The sequence below is a fragment of the Chelmon rostratus genome, chromosome 22 (assembly GCF_017976325.1).
Source record: "Chelmon rostratus isolate fCheRos1 chromosome 22, fCheRos1.pri, whole genome shotgun sequence".
Lineage (NCBI taxonomy): Eukaryota > Metazoa > Chordata > Actinopteri > Chaetodontiformes > Chaetodontidae > Chelmon > Chelmon rostratus.
In genome coordinates this window covers 5,021,640-5,038,759 of record NC_055679.1, presented here as the reverse complement: position 1 = coordinate 5,038,759, position 17,120 = coordinate 5,021,640, and the positions used below count along the sequence as shown (strand labels likewise).

Here is a 17,120-nt window from a genome sequence, read left to right as displayed (position 1 = left end):
AGCCTGGATTCAAGCTGCAGCAACATTACAGTGTCAGCTTGTGTTGTTGTTGCTTGACAGGCTTTTTCTTAACCCTGTCACACTGCATCACTTGAATGTAGCGTTTTGTTTTTATTTTGTGCAGAGATGTCAAAGGCGGCTGACCTGAAACCAGCCACAACAGGCAGCACTGATGTGAACGCTTTACAAATGTCATCTTTCCAAACTGAAAGCCAAAGTAGGTCGATTTTTATGACGTTAAACAACTTAAATTTTCTTTTTTCATTATTCTGATACACGTCATGACTCTGACTGGATGCATATAATATTAAGAACTGACCTTTTGCATCATTAAGTCTGCAGGCTTTCATCAGACACAATGCTGCATCAATTCAGTAGTTAGAGCCGCTGGCACTGATTGCAAAAGAAGCTTTTTCTTCATGACAGTCGGCTGTGCTGGAGGATGATGCTGATGCTTTCAGGTGTATTCAGGTTAACATTGTGGATGATTAACACATTATTTCACATGTTGAGATGCTCAAAAAGAAATGAGCATTCACAATTGTGTGTGTGTGTGTGTGTGTGTGTGTGTGTGTGTGTGTGTGTGTGTGATAAAACCTGCTGACCTGCGTTTCTGACATGGCCACTGTGTGTTTAAAGACGATCCATTCCACCGTCTCAGAGCAGGGGGGTTCAGTCAGTGAGCCGTTGTAGATGTAATATTTATCTGTGTTATTGGGCAGCAAGGACCTCAAGGTGAAAGCCTCCATTGACCCGCTCTTACCTGGTAGAACAAAAAAAGTCCCATCAGCAACAAAATGCTCATTAAAAGCTAACCAGCGACCTTTTAGAACTTCATTATTTAGGAAAGAAAAACAATTTGTCCTGTAAAATTACACAAAATAGACATTTTATTTTGGCTGCTGGTAAAATGTTGTTGTTGTTTGATGTATTGTACGACACTGTGTCATTTTAACATCAACTCATAGAATTTCTTGATTACTTTTTAGCTTGTACTGGATTTTATCTCAACCACTGTTGGCAACAAACCACAGTTTTCTTGTCTTTTCTTCGAGGACATCATTACCTACCAAACCTGCTGACTGTGTTGACGGCCTCTATAACAGGAGTGAAGTCCTCGTTGTCTTCCAGGCTGGTCTGTGGAAAAGAACTTGAGCTTTCACAGACTGGCAAAAACTACACTTTTGGGACACAAATCAAAAGGTCAACCTACCTCAAAGAGCACTGCCAAGGCAGCGATCCTCCCTCCTTCCCTAACAGCATCATCCAGACTCCGGAAGTCATCTGGGTCATAACAGTAGATCTGCATCTGAACCAGAGTAAGACACGGGTAGGTTAGCTGAACTCAGGCTTCACTGGTATCAACTGATGCTGTGTATTTCTGTACCTCCAGAGGATATTTCATCCCGTTCAGACTGTGCTCAGACCCATCTGATGTTGCGTTGCAGCGCCCCCAGTGGAAGGTGATTCTACCAACACGGAACCTGGAGCTCAGCCCTCCTCCGCTCACAAAGTACTCGCCTTCCACACTGATGGCCACTAAAACACACATATGCACTCAAGCTTAACCTTTATGTAAACCACCCTGTTGATACAGAGCAACAATGATACCTTTTATAGCTGAATGCTAAATGTGACGCAGTCATACAATAAGATGCAGTTGATTCAATAGCCACTTGAGGGTGTTTTAAGAAAACCCAGACAAACAGAGCCAAACTTTTCCTACAACAGGCTTAATCAGGCGTATGTTTGAGGGCTTTGCTTGATTGACAAGGCTTTCAGTCCCCGATACTCAGCTGTGACAGTTGCTGCTCGGCCACCAGACTCTAAAGCTTTGTCCAAATTTGGATATTCTGGCTCTAAGCAACTGCCAAGATGGTGTTTTTCCCATGGTGAAAAGGACACAACAGATTCTGGCTGCAACGTCTTGAATATTTTAATGTGTTCATGCATTAAATGTGGATATTGTCGTCCCATAGCAATGTGTTCTGACCTTCGATTTGCCATCTCAGTGATAATTAACATAAACAATACTTAAACCTGCACTGACTGATTTTTTTGGCTACTTGGAAGCAACCGAACCAAGCCCTAAACATAAGATTTGCATATTATTACCATATAAAGGCAATAAGAAGGCCACATAAGGAAAAATATTACCAAACAATTGCTTATGTACACACCCAGGAGTTACTGAGCAACATTAGCCTTCATTTAGAATCGTATTTCTGGCCACCTGATGGATGTAGGTCCCATATTCACTCTCTTTTTAGCTGTATTGGTCTCCGCCAAGTCCTGAGGGAAATATTTGGCTCTTTAGCTCCACTATGTACACCAGCTGGCTTCCAAATTTGTCTGCAAAAGAGTGTTGGGCAGGTAGCAAATAGTGAGTTTTAGAGCTTCTTTGGTGAAGACTGCCTGCTGAGTCTCCAAACAACACAGATGAGAGCAGTGGGGCTGAACTAAAAAAGTATAGCTGCAGGCCACAAAAGCAAAACAATGCTGAAAGAGGTTAAAACGCTTCGCTTGAGGTGAGGGGAACTGCAGAGTCGGGTGATTAAAATTTTCTGATGCTCAAATTTTCTTTGTTGACTCATCACAGGATATAACACTGAGTTAAGTGAGACTGTGAAAGCCATATATTTCTCTCATGAAATCAAGACAACGACGCAATATCTGTTTTAATATGCAATTTCCTCTCTGTCTTCACGGAGAAAAAAAAAAGATTAATTTTAGGACCATTAATGTATAGAGCGCGCACGCACACACACACACACACACACACACACACATACACACACACACACACACACACACACACACACAAAGATGGAGATGATAGCTGCGACAGCTTTCATTTGTTTATCAGGCCAGACATCTTTCTCTCACTGAGACATCTCTCACTGTCTCTTCACATCGCCCTCATTTCTCTCCCCCGCCATATACATTTTTCCTTCTTGGTCTTTTGTTGCCTCTTGCTCAGTTCCATCTCTGCCTCTTGACATCGATCTTCCTTCTTTCTCCACATGATCTCTCGGTACTGCCGTCCTTCTGGTTGCCTCTCTCTCAATTACTTGGTCTCTCCCTCCTTCCTCTCATTATCTTGCTCTTCTTTAAATCCTCGCTGCTTCTGTCTCTCATTAACCTCAGAGTTGTGAATCATTTTCTTTCTGCGTCTGGAAAGTTAAGCTTCTTTCCACATCTAGGGATTCACATGTCATGTTTTACAGCACCAGAATAATGTCAAAATCATTTCCATAGATTGAATCTGCTGCATACTGTATCTGCCTCCTCTGGATGCTGCTTCAATATGCGCTTGTCTGGGGTTGAAAAGAAAAAGAGAAACCCTACATGTCACTCATCTTTCAACAGAAACAGCTTGTGGTTTGATTTCCTGCAAACATGGCTTCCCTAGTTTTACATATGTAAAAAAAGTAACGCTTGGGAAAAGGTTTTGATCATGGCCAAATTATGCATGGAATTCTTACAGATTTTACGATCTATTTTCAAATGAGCAAACCAGGCTCTGCAGGAGAGGTAGACAAAGAGGAGAGGGAGCAGATCAACACACCAGTCTTCCCATTGTTGTGGATGGTGCTGGACTCTGCCGTCAGTTCGTCCCAGCCTTCCAGCTGCAGATTCTGGTACTGCAGCCTGACTTGGGTAAACGTCTCATCGATGTCCACGGGAGACTGCCTGGCGCTGTTACAGGATGGGTACTTCTTAGCCCAGTTGCGCTGGTTCAGGGTACCTGTATGTGAGAGAGAGTGGCAGATGAATGAAGACACACAGGACTGATCTGAAAATGTCAAACAGCCTGAAAGCTTGTTGGAAAATCCTCTTGCTGTTCTGTGACAAAAAGCAATCGAGCAGATTTCCCTCCACGTGTAAAACTCCGTGGCTGGTATTCAGGTTCAGAGCGCAAAACCAAGTACCCAAGTGTGATGCAGCCATGATTTATGAATGTCAAAATGCTTCACGTGACACATTTAATAGGTCTGTACAATACATTTAGAAATGTTCATGTCTTGTATTCTGTGTACATTTGTTTTGTTTTTGTTTCAACTTGTGGGTGTGGTGTGGCTGTGTGCCTATTTGTGTGTTTTTAACAAGGCTTTTCACATGAATAATGTAAAAGAATATGAACGGCACTGCGACAAGCAAAATTTGCAGCCAAACACGCGACACAAAACCACCAATCAAAATAGCAGAGGAGGAAAAGCAAGGGAGACATTCATCTATTTTTTTTTTATTTATGAGCACATATGAATTTACAATTTAGTCAGGACTGCGTGTCACAATATCTACTGACATGATGTGTGTGTATGCTAATTTATTCTTTTTTTTGGGGGGGGCATACTGTATATATACAGTACTTTGACTGACATGCATTGGTGCATGGGTGTAAAATATTCAGTCACATGTCTAAGTTACCTGCATACACACTGAACTGCTGTGTATGTTTGTGTGCAAGTGTGAGCAGCTTCTTGTCTTTGCATGATTGAATGTGTTAATTTACTGTGCATGCACTCATCCGCTCTTAACATTCAGTCATTTCCTCCGGGCACAGTCAGGGAAGTCTCAGAGTCTGAACTGCGTTTATTATGCTGACTAAAATTTCTGAGTTAAAGACACAGTAAACAACACTGGAAAACTGAAAAATAATGTAATGTATTTAAGTTAAAAACATATATAGTGTCATAAAGATCAGGATATACTACTGAGCAAAACAATTAAGAGCAAAGACTTACTGGACAACACAAATGCATCATTGGACACTTCTTATCCACTGCTTTGTTTTGCATGTGAGCGTGTGTGTGTGTGTGTGTGTGTGTGTGTGTGTGTGTGTGTGTGTTTTACAGTAGCCAGTAAAGACAATGGGTCTAATGAGGTCAGAGCAGATGGTTTAACTGTAACTGGTCACACATGACTTAACAGGTATTGGCCTTACATTCCTTGTTGCGTGGGTTGTGTGTGTACGTGTGTGTGTGTGAGAGAGAGAGAGAGAGAGCAAGAGAGAGAGAGAAATAGAGATATTGTTTAACCCAGGTTCAACAAAATCAATTTCAACTTTGCTGTATTGCTGCCTGGTTTGTCAGCAACAGTTGAACCTGTGAAAACAGACTGAGGATAATAGAGAAAACGTCTTGTAGGTTCACTGGTTCAGCAACATTATATTTACAGCAGTTGTTTACTCGTCAAATACACAATGTCTCAGAGTACCAGTTCTCTGTTAACCTCCTGTAACACTGTGGCTTCTGCACACAATTGGTCTGCTGTTGGTGTGATGTGAAAATAAAATGGCGCAATTTCATTATTATAGCTTGGTATAAATCCTAATGTAAACCATTAGATGGTATGCACACAACAGTCAACCACCAAAGTGTCATGAGTCATAGTTTACAGTTCAAAATGTGCACATATCAGACTCCAGTAGGATTATTGTTGAGATTACTTTTTGATTATAGCAACAGAGAAACCCAAACAACAGACAGACAGACAGGTGACATAACAGCCATAGAATTACATTCAAAGCCAGTCCAGAACTACAATAGAAATACAGTAGTCTATAGAATAATATCCACATATAATATGCACACAAACAATAGACAAGGACATGGAAGAGATGGCAATTCCAGTTGAAATCTACATGAAATCTAAAGTCGCTATCAGCCACTAAGTAAAAAGGAGACATGCATTTTCTGTGAAGAAATATCACATTTCAGCTGTCACAGAATACAGCTTTACTGCCATGTTTCCTGCAGCCAAGAGAGCACACCTGTTGGCTGTCAATAATATCGATTTATAAACTGCATCATTGACCATTACATGCATTTTTTATTCACACTGATATTAAACATGATTTTATAGGAATTGCAAAAGCAGAAATGTGTTTCCCACATACAGCTCTACGCTTTGTTGCCCAGAGTTAGATAAGAGGATTGATGCCTTTCACATGTCACCTGCACACTGAAGATGCAGGTGCATGACTGGCCTGGAACCAGGCTTTGGGGAAACAGCTCGCTGTAACTCAGATTAGCTGTTTCCCTTTCTGCTAAACTAAGATAAACAACTCCTAGCTCTAGTTTCAGTTTCATTAGTCAAGGTTTACACATATAGTACCTGCCACTGAGGCCTCTACTGTCACGTCAACAATGTCATAAAGCTGATGTCCAACATTTTATTGAAAATTGATTGAAGGTGATTGAAGGGGCATGTGGTCAAAACATAATTATGATCATCTTTGATTGTTTTAATTTTGTCTTGTCTGTTTTGTGTTTGGAAAAGCTGTTTGTGTTTCTTGTAGCTCAATTTTAGTTCGATATTTTTTCACTGTATGTGTAATTGAACATCTTGTCAGTTCCACATTTCCATCCTGACCTATATTTTGTATGGAATTTCGAGTGCTGGGGAAATTACAGGGGTTTGTCAGTGTGTCATTGACCGCAAATGATCCCTGCAGCAGCATCATAACACCTTAACAGACACACAGACACAGACACAGACACACACACACACACACACACACACACACACACACAAACAGAGTTACTCTTCTGACATAACGCTACCATGGCAACAAGTAGCTGACAGGTTGGAGAGAGGAATAAAAAAAATCCCCTGAAGCTAGACTTTCCTGTCTTCATTTAAATCCATAAACACACACATGCACGCACACCCACTCGCATTCAGTCAAGGAGTAAAATTTATATGATTAAATATGGAAATTACATTTCATATCTCTGAGTTCCACCTGCTTTTTCTTAGTCGTCCAAGAATAAAGTCTGCTGATCCTGCCAGTGTACCTATTGTTGTCAAATTCATATGGGAGACTTTTAAAGCAGAGAGTCTGCAATTTTGAGAAGAAATTACAGTATAATCAGACTTATATTTTTTCTTCTTTCCTTTCTCCCTCTCCCTCCATCTCTCTCTCCATGTGTCTGAACAATTTTAAATAGAACAGACTATCACAAATAAGAAATTACAAATTTCAGGTTCTATAGGAAGAAGTGGAAGACATGTGCTCAACATCTGTATTATCATGCTCAGACCTCTGGGATTTATTTTGAAAGCATTCACGATGAAAATGACGCAATTTACATGATGTATTTTTGCATTCTCTTTGATCTATGAACTAAAGCTATAATGTTGCAAAAGATGGAAACAGTAAAGATGTCTGAAAACTTCGTGGAGAAACTCTGCTCTCCGGCAGCTCAAAACGCAGTCAGCTGTTAAAGTGGTCAAGGCAGAAACCATTTACACCTGATGTGGCTGCTGCTGCTCTTTTTACCCCGACGCCCCAATCATTTCAGCTCACCCCTCACTCTCGAGGGAGGAGAGGTGAGACGGCAGAGGAGAGGACAAAGAGGGGAAAGGAGATACAGCAGCAGAGGACATAAAGGTAAGAGTGCAGAGAGGAGCAGAGAGGAGGTTGGAGAGAAAAGACTGAAGAGAAGATACAAGAGGAAAATGGAGGAGACGAAAAAGAGTGGGTGTAGGGGACAAGGGGCGGAGGACAAAGGAAGATAGAGAGGACAGAAAGGAGGAGACACACACACACACACACACACACACACAGAAAGAGCTGATTTCACCCTCTGCGAAAAGGTTCTGCACTGCTGAGCGAGCTAACTGTTCAGAAAACATGCAGGATTATTAAATTGAATAATGTAGGGCTTGACTTTTTGGGGGACTGTCTGCTCCTGTTTGCATCACTGCTGGCAAAAATAGCTGAATATGTATCAAATATTAAAAGCAAAAAATGGCTGCTGGTTTAGTTTAACCCACAGTGGTTCTTTTGAATCTCCATCATTGTCTGGCTGGCAGGATAAACCACGTGCAGCCGAATAGTTTAACCTCTCCCCGTGCATAGTGGGCTCCAATCAAGACCTGAAAGCCTCTAGATGGAGCATTTTGTGAGTTTAGGCTACTGATTTTTTGCATTATCCATTAATCTGTTCATTATTTTTCAATTAACTAGCATATAGAATGACAGAAATGTCCAATCTACAGTCCAAAAACCGAAAGATATTGAAATTAGAATAACATAAACAAGGCCATAGAACCAAATCACCCTTTGAGTCTGTGGAACCACTGAATATCTGACATTTTTTTATAATAAATCATGAATCAATTAATCAGCATACCATTACAGCACTGATTAGTTTAACTATTGTAAACACAAAGAAGGAAGCCTCTAGCAGCCTCTATAATAGCCAGTTCAGTTAAGAGCAGACACACTGACACAGCAGGAAAAGAACAGGTGTAATTAATAATCCATTTAGTTGTCCCACTCACAGGGCTCTGGTTTTGTGTCAGTCGGCTCACTGGTATGGCTACTGGTACACCCAATGTGAATGAAGCCATTGTTAATGTTATTAGTTACCTGTGTTTTTCCTGCTATGACAAGTTAAAACCTGTGTTGATGCAGCTTCCACAGATCACGGTTTTCCTCTTACAGAAATGAATCTAAGTGGGGCAGAAAAACAAATAGACGACTCTCGCCTTGCATGTCATAGCGGTTCCTCAAGAGTTTCCTGGTCAGATTTGGCGGGAAATCTGCCGGATTGTTTCCGGTGGGGATAAAGCCTTTAGAGTTTCTGGTGATTGCAGATAACACAGTGAGTACAAGGCTGACTGAAAAATCACTTTTGAGTGAAGGGGGGAGGCGTACGAGGAACACAATTTTTTTGAAAAACACCAACATTACACTAGTGTGAAATACAGCTTGTTACAAAAAACAAATCTCCCTATTCTCTGAAACCTCAGTATTCAATGGTGGAGTTTCTATTAGAGAGCAATTGTTCTGTCTTAGCTGGTGTCATGTGTTTCAGTCAGTTTCTCAGTGTGCAGTAAAACTCTGATTATAACACAGCAGAATCCTGAGCAGAGAAATAAGAACTGTTCCTTTGTGTGAAAGGAGACTTCAGTCATTTTTATTCTGCAGAATCAATGTCTATGAATGCATTCATGGGTGCAAGCACAGACACACACACACACACACACACACACACACACACACACACACACACACACACACTGAAAAAAAGATTCAGCCTGAGGCTGACAAGATCTAAGCTATTAAATGAATCTATTATGAATGGCATAGAAAGGACTGCACATGCACACACAGCTCTGCCCCACAAATGCACACACAGAAACACACATCACTCATCCAGTGAGATCTACTATGTTAATGATGGACTGTCAGACACATCAGCAGCCAGCGTATCTGACAATCAGACCTGTCAGATTATTCAAAAAGAAAAAAGGCTATGAATCAGAGTACCCGTATGCTCTTCATGTGATCTCTGCTCTGTCTAGACGTGTGAATATGAAACAGTCTCTGGAGTGAGAGGTGGCCTGGAGAAGGCTCTCTGAATGGAGTTACTTAAATATCAAACAATGGCAGACTGGCACTCTGAACTGATTTACTGTATAGCTGAACAGATACAGTAAAGGTTAACTAAAAAATAAAGTGACACAAAATTAAACAACAGAAGTATGCTCCTTTGGCTCCACCCATTGATGTTTACCTTAACCAATGAGGTTACTCCCGCCAATGAAAAAATGTTTGTATAATTTATAGCCCAATCTGCCCACCTGTGACTGCATGGAAAACAGATTAGACTAGCCAGGTTGGTAAACATGAGAATGCTGTGTGACTAGAATCTTTGGTTCTGAAGTCATCCCAGTTCACACAGTTAGCTCTCACGGCCGTGTGAACTCATTAGCCCACCTACATACTGGTGCAAGCAAGAAGCATGGAAGGAAAATGGGTGACAGAAAGAGTGTGCTTTCCGAATAAAGGAACACACATACACAACTCTGCATCATTACCTCACGCCTCCCACAAGGCTCCAGAAGCAGCCACACAGACAACTGCTCAACAACTGGAGCAGAAGAGAAGCCAGCCTGAAGTATTTGGTGACTAAGAGAGCAGTTGAGAACATAGTGGTGGTGACCACACACGTATACAGAAAAAGAGACAACAGACACGCGAGATGAAAGGAGGAAAAAACACAGCTGAACAGCTTCCTGGTTGAGAGACACTCAGAAAACTGGGATCAAAGCTTCAGAGTTCTCTTTTTGTCACACTGGGAAAGCCTCGACAAAGGCTTTTAGACCCTCATGGGACGAAAACCCTCTAATTAAAATTGTGCATACAACAATAAACCGAAGAGGCCCCTTGGATTAGAGGCTAAAACATCTTTACGCTTCTACAATCAAGTCCAGTTGCCCTAGATTCAACAGTCCTTGAACGACCATGACCTGGATGACTGGAAATCTTCACAGACATCTTACCAAAAATTTTGGGATGAACACCCTGAGGACGGTACAGGAGTATGGCATGACTGCCAGGAACATTGCAGCCTACAGAAACCACCTACGGTTTAGCCTGAGATGCCAACAACACAGACTCATACCAAATCAGAACTGAAGAAGTCTGTTGGATAAGGGACGAAAAGGCTTCAAGTTCTTTCTAACCAAGTCCAGTTGCCCTGGATTCAGTCCTCTTTAGATAGACATGAACAGGATGACTGCCAACCTTCACAGACAACATAAAAAAAACCTCATTGATTTAAATGAATTTAGGTTAAGGGCTTCCGACAGATAACCAGTGGCAAACTCTACAATATTTATGCAATTATACCCAGTAGGTAGCACCAGAGCATTTTCCTAAAAACAGCTGCCAGCTGTGGTTGGAACCAAAGTGGATGAGGGCAGCAGCCCTTAAAACAGCTGAAAGACACTAAAATGCTCTGCAAAGCTGAGGGGAACTGCAGGGTTGGGTGATAATTGTCTGAAAAGCGACATCTTTTCCATGACTGTAAATACTGATCCGTTGTTAATATGTAAACATTGATTAACGTTAACACTTTCAGGTGAACTCTTTAAATGTGTATGATGCCTGGCAGGTTTAGTCACATATGTAAAATTAGTTTATTTTCTCACTTTATTCTAACGACCTTTAATTACATCTCAAACTGCATGCAAGTGTTAGAATATAGCTTTTTACCAGATACAACGACAGTGTTTGGCATCAGTCCAAACACACAGAAATGTCTTTTAATGTACACTGTCTGTGTAACTTTAAAGTGTCACTCACACAGTATTGGCATGAAATGAAAGTGGTGGCTGATGTTGGGCTGATGTTGGTCTGGACCTCTCTACAGCATATGGGAAAACTGCAGCTGCAACATCTTGGAAATGGTTCCTTTGATGTTATCTTCTCTTAATTTTTACATTGCTGACAGCTACACTTAATGTTTACATACAAGCGAAAGATTTAATGTAAGATGAATGTTTACTGTTCATACCTGTACGCTGATCCACCAGCATTTCAGTATTGCAGTGATTAGTGTAGATTTTACATAAAGAATTCGTCTGGGGATTGATTAGATGGACCTATCACACAGCCTCTCAGGCTGTCTGTGTAGTCTAGTCCTAATGAGTCTGCTGTACTAATGAAGGGTAGACACATGATTTTTTCTTGGAAACTATTGCACTATTCAACCAAGAGTGTGATCAGACTCTAAATGAGAACATCCAAATCATTTGGTGCCTTCCACAGTCCAGTTCTCTTTCCCCCGATCAGATAATTCAGAACATAAAGACAGACTTTTATGAACTGATGTGGACAGGCAGAGCAGGTATTCATATTCAAAATCTGTACATGTGAATGTTCCCCAGACAAAGCACCGTGGGGGACTAAAGCCTGCTTCGCCCCTGGGTAAAACCTAGTTGGAGCAAGAAGAGAGAGGAGACAGAGAAAGATGCAGAGATGAGAGGAAGAGACACAGATACAGAAAAAAACACAACTGACAAAAAGTACTCAATCAGTAATGAATTCAACATTTTGATTCTGTAACATTCTGTTCGTCTCTCTCTTACATCTGATTCCTCTTAGCCGCTGCTTCCACCATAGCAAGCAATGAAGGTTAATCTTATCTAAGTGTATGCAGAATCTAATATGATATTCCAGCTGAGCTGATGGTTCATACTGATGTTGTTCTGTGGTAAGTAATTCTTTGGAAATGGCACCTACTGCTGCATCAATACAATAAAAAAAAGAAGTAGTAGCAGAATAGTATCACTGTAGTATTTCTATAAGGACTTGCAGTTTTATTGTGATATCTTGAACAGTATCCTTTGAAAACTGTATTGCATCCCTTTGCATTTGCCTGGAAGAGGAAACCCTGGATTATCACAAACACATGCACACATACACACTCAACAGATGGGGCCCTGGGGGTGTCTTCCAGGCAGAAACATCCCAGGGACCCCCTGGAGACAAAGCAGAGAGTAATGATGAGGACAAGATGGAGGACGAGGAGCAGGGATTCTTTCACACACGAACATACACAGTGTACCTGCAGGCTTAATGTTAATACTTTTAATTACCATTAAGCTTTATTTAATACCTTTCACCAAGCTACCAAGATTTCAATTTAGACGGAATTAAAAACAAAAGATGGCCCTGGCGTAACTGATGATATAAATGAAGAGGAACAACAACAACAAAATCCCATCTCTGCCTATCAGCAGGTGTGAACATTCTGAGAGATGAGATAATATCATTTATAATCTGTATCAAAAGCAAACTTAATCAAATAAACATAATCAAAAAGCCTTCAGATTTAAATGGTGTAATATCTATAACTGATGAGATGACTAATGTGAATGGGGTTGCTTGTAGTGGTGAACACAGACCTCTGCAGGTCCTCTTAGCTACACAGAGCAGTTTAGCGTCTTCCAGCTCATTGTTTTGGTTTTACAGTGAACAACTTGACTGATTTGGCTCGCTCCACCACCTGCAGCAGACAGCTGTTTTCAGCAAAGAAGGCTCAGGTAAACCCAGTGTGAGCGACCTGCCCAGCCCCGAGCAGTAAACCGACTGAGCTAGGTGAACATAGTGGAGCGTTTCTCAGCTAAAGAGGCCGATATCTCCCTCAACAGTTGAGCTGGAGACCAAAACAGAATTTGAAAGAGAGTGAATATTGGACTTATATTTGTTGTGTGCCCAGAAACATGACTCCAAATTAATGCTTATGTTGCTTTATGCTAACAAATTCAACATAACACCCTCATAAGGTGACAACATATCAAGTTGACCGAACAGTTTGTTCCCCTGCCCCCAAGTGGCCAAAAAACATACTGTCATACACTCAACAGATGAGGAAATGCCAATGCTAACACTTTTACATTACCTATTTCACAAAACTTCATGCTCTACCAGACTCACTGCACGTGAGAGCAAGTGATCTAAGTGGAGGCTGGAACTTGCATTAAATCTTGTATCTTACGAGTCAGTTGTGTTACTGAATCCTCACACAAATGTTTGCCTATAATAATCTCCAATTTGAAAAACTATCATTTTTTTAGCCCAGCATGGATGGCAAAACACAACTGACTGGCTTGTTGTGGAGAAAAGCGTTTGACGTGGTAAGTCCTCATTAAGAAAAAACTCCACGTATGTCATTTTGATCTAGTCACTTACAAATCTAAAGTTCCTGATCAAAATCAAACAATGAGTTTTTTTTTGAGCAGGCGCTTTGAAAAGCTGTGTTGTGATTTTGATGTCGCCTAATTTTAAATCTCCCTTCTCTGCTTCTCGCTTACTTTCAGCTGAGTTCTTCTTTTTCAACACTCATTCTCTCTGTCACTCACTCTCCCGCCCCCTTCTTTTCTTTATTTCACTTTATTTCCCTCTGCCCCCCCCCCCCCCACTTCTGACCCAACTAAAAAGCTGTGCACAGCACCTCACAATGAAGTGCGTTTCTTTCACATGTTAATGCTTTTACTCACAGCTCAGTGGGCAGCACAAGGCAAGAAACAGAGCTGCTCAGAAAAACAAGATTGTGTGTATACACACACGCACACACACACACAGACACACACACACACACACGGCAGGAATGGCTACAGTTACAATGAATCCAAACGAAGTTTCATTGAGTTGCTTCAGTTGTGATGATGAACTTCCAAGGCCAACAGAGAGGAAAACGTAAAGTATGAAGTATAGAATGAAGAAAAAATCAGGAAAGAAAGAAAGAAAGAAAGACAGAAAGACAGAAAGATCAAGAGACACAAAGCAAGATTACAAATGGAAGTAAAGAAGACACAGAGGCGAAAGAAAGGGCGTCTCTGCTTCATTTCTATCGCAGACAGGCTTTTCAACATTCATGACCACTTCAGTGTATCACACAAAAAAAAAACCCTATTACACTTTGTCAAGCAGGGTGTATGTGCCTGGGAATTGATTGTTACGATTTGACAGAGGGAAAGAAAACAATCTGCGAGATGAAAATAGATGTGCATCTATTGATATTCACGCTGCTTTGACTAATATGAGAAGGAACAAGTCGAACAAACAACATCCCACAGCTGTACTGTGTGTTAGCGTGTGAGTGAATCGGGCTTGAGTCGCTGCATTAATATAAGTCCATTAAAGCATGGCTCAGGACCAGGTTTCATATCTAACGCTGGGTTCATTTAACTGGATGTTCCCACCCATGGAAATGAATGAATAACAATGTTGTTACATCTGCTGCAGTTTGATGCATCGGTTAAGCCGCCATCGTTTCATGTTAGGGGTTTTATACCTCATTCTTATCTATTTTGTCAATTAAACTTATTTCATATTCATGAATGAAAGAATGTGGAGTGTGTTGTTCAGTTGTTGGGAACAAACAGCTGAGAAAGCATGAGGAGTATTTTATGTATGTATGATAAATATTCATCTACCATTAAAGCCTGATTATTTTATTGCACATTTACATCCATATTTAAAATGTTGCAAGCGCTGCAGTCATTAGTCTGTATCAGATTTTGTGGGGATCTTTAGAAACGGAGGTAAAAGGACTGCTTCCTTAAAGTGCCCAGACCGATGAAGACGAAAGACGAATCGTCTCCACCTTACATTCACACTGCGTTCCTCATCGAGCCAACGTTGGGTCTGCAACAACATTGCCTTTTTTCATTCTGGCTCTTGAACACAGCGTCAAGGTTTTGAGTGACAGAGAGACATTAACAGTGTGTCTTTGCAAGTGCACCCTTTAAAGCAGCCGAGAGGCAGGGCTTCAAAGAACAGATCCGAACACTGGACACAGCACACCGGAGAACAGCACTGCCAGCTCTCCTCCTCTCTGCTGGCTGCATCAATACTTACTCCTGACAAATAGTCATGGCAGAAAAATAAAGCAGTTACTCGATGATGAGTAAACTAATGTTTTTTTGTACTTTTCCTGCAATTACTATAATTACCTGAGACCTCTATCTGTAAGTATCCATTTGGTTTTATTAAATATCAACAACTTCTCAGCTATTAAGCTGCTGGTCTCATTTACAGTCATGCTTAAGAAGTTGAAGCTGAATGTTTGTCCCAGAGGCAGTTTTATACCTGGTGTATCTATCATGACAGGGCTACGTGAACTTTACATCTGCTTCCTGTGGTATTATGAGCTTCAAATGACACATGTCAATTATCGCCAACAATCCTCTTGGGGTGCAGGTTAATAAGTTTAATAGCTCTGTATTTAGCCCAACGATGACCTGTTGAGCCTGATCGTTCCTCCTGACCCCCCCCGACCATTAAGAGGTTAATCTCTCCCTGTGGGACCATTAGGGTTTGTCTGTGTCCACTCTTTGTTTCTGTCGGACCACGGCTTAGCCCAGTTGGGGCTTTGTGCGGAGTTAGCTGACGTCCTCTGACCATATGGTCCGAGGCAGATCAAGGCTCTCTCGTGGGAGATGTTAACAGATAATTCCTTCGATTCATGTGATATTCAGAGCGGCCAGACTGACATTTACCAGCCTGATGGAGCTGTTTCCCAGAACTGTTTGCTTTTGCAGGTGTCTGTGTGATCAAGGGGGCAACTCGATCTTTGGGGCTTTCCAACTGAAACTTCCTGTCACCGACTGATGCCTGATCAAGTTTGAGCCATCTACCAACTCAGAGAAACAGCTCCTCTGTGTTTACAATAACTTATATTGCTTATGTTTGATTGATCCTTTTTCACATTTTCTGAAAAAATATGCACAAGGAAATTTTGTAACATTGCAATAAAAAAATCCTGAAATTTGTATATCTTAGATTTGATTATTTACATTTGAGCAAATTATATTATACATTACATGACCCACAATTTTCACTTCTACACTTTCACAAAACACTTCAAATCACTGTGAATCTCTGTCATCTTGACAAACTGCTCACGTCCCCACACGTCTTGGTTCTTTAACAGGAAACGGCTCATACAGACCTGAGTACGACCAGTCGATATCGTCGGGGAGTTTCCTCGGGGCTCGGACCAGCGGCTCTGCTGCCACAACTACAGCAGGAGAGAATGACACAAAGTTTATTAGTGTCATTTTGCATTTCCAAAAACACACACAAATGCACAGACTGACAGGTGAAACCGTGGCCAACTACTGTAGGACTTTGCCACATGGTGAGTAGCAGGCCTTTCCTGTCATTCAGGGGATACATTTCATCACTGAACAGCCTGCATGAAAATGATCATCCATGAGATGGTCATCTGTGATGTTGTTGTTTTGTGTTGTACATATTCCAGCAGAGCAGAGGGAGATGAGTTTTCTGTGCAGCCAATCTTGAGATAACTTGGGTGACAATAGCAACATTTACAACAGACAAAAGATGGTGACTACCGTCTTATTCAGAGTCATCAGTTTGATTTTAATTGGACAGTTGCTGCTGCTGCTGCTGCACGTGTAGTGATTTGTTTCCTCTACAGCCATGAAGCACCTAAGCATTTTCTTCAAAGGTGGAAAATGATTTGCGACACAAGCCTCTGAGCCCCCCCTACCTGACCTGCACACACACGCAGGGGTACCAGCATCATTGGTTATCACCACACAGTAGACCGCTTTAAAGGGTGCAGGTGGGAACTGCATTGCTATTAACATCATTTTTCTCAATATACACACATAGGCAGACACGGCGATCTATTTCATTGTGGTAATTTTCACTCAGGGACAGTCGCGGATACCATGATGTATGAAGTCACAGTTGGAGGATTCAGTGTGTCCATTTGTGTGAGTGCTACTAGCCCAGCTGATTCTCACACTAGCTGTACATTCGCTAATACCTTTGTGTCCCC

General features: G+C 41.3%; 1 protein-coding gene across 1 annotated transcript in view; it reads right to left on the bottom strand.

Annotated features, from left to right (window-relative positions):
* Nucleotides 1–16,914, bottom strand: part of ptprz1b (protein tyrosine phosphatase receptor type Z1b) — a 34,199-nt gene extending 17,285 nt beyond the window's left edge. Inside the window, exons 1-7 of the mRNA XM_041964425.1 lie at nucleotides 16,854–16,914; nucleotides 16,263–16,331; nucleotides 3,569–3,754; nucleotides 1,388–1,539; nucleotides 1,214–1,309; nucleotides 1,071–1,137; nucleotides 606–763 (exon numbers count right to left, since the gene is read on the bottom strand). Coding sequence (XP_041820359.1) covers nucleotides 606–763; nucleotides 1,071–1,137; nucleotides 1,214–1,309; nucleotides 1,388–1,539; nucleotides 3,569–3,754; nucleotides 16,263–16,331; nucleotides 16,854–16,914 — 789 coding nt within the window. The remainder of the gene's footprint in view (nucleotides 1–605; nucleotides 764–1,070; nucleotides 1,138–1,213; nucleotides 1,310–1,387; nucleotides 1,540–3,568; nucleotides 3,755–16,262; nucleotides 16,332–16,853) is intronic.
* Between the last annotated feature and the right edge of the window lie 206 nt (nucleotides 16,915–17,120).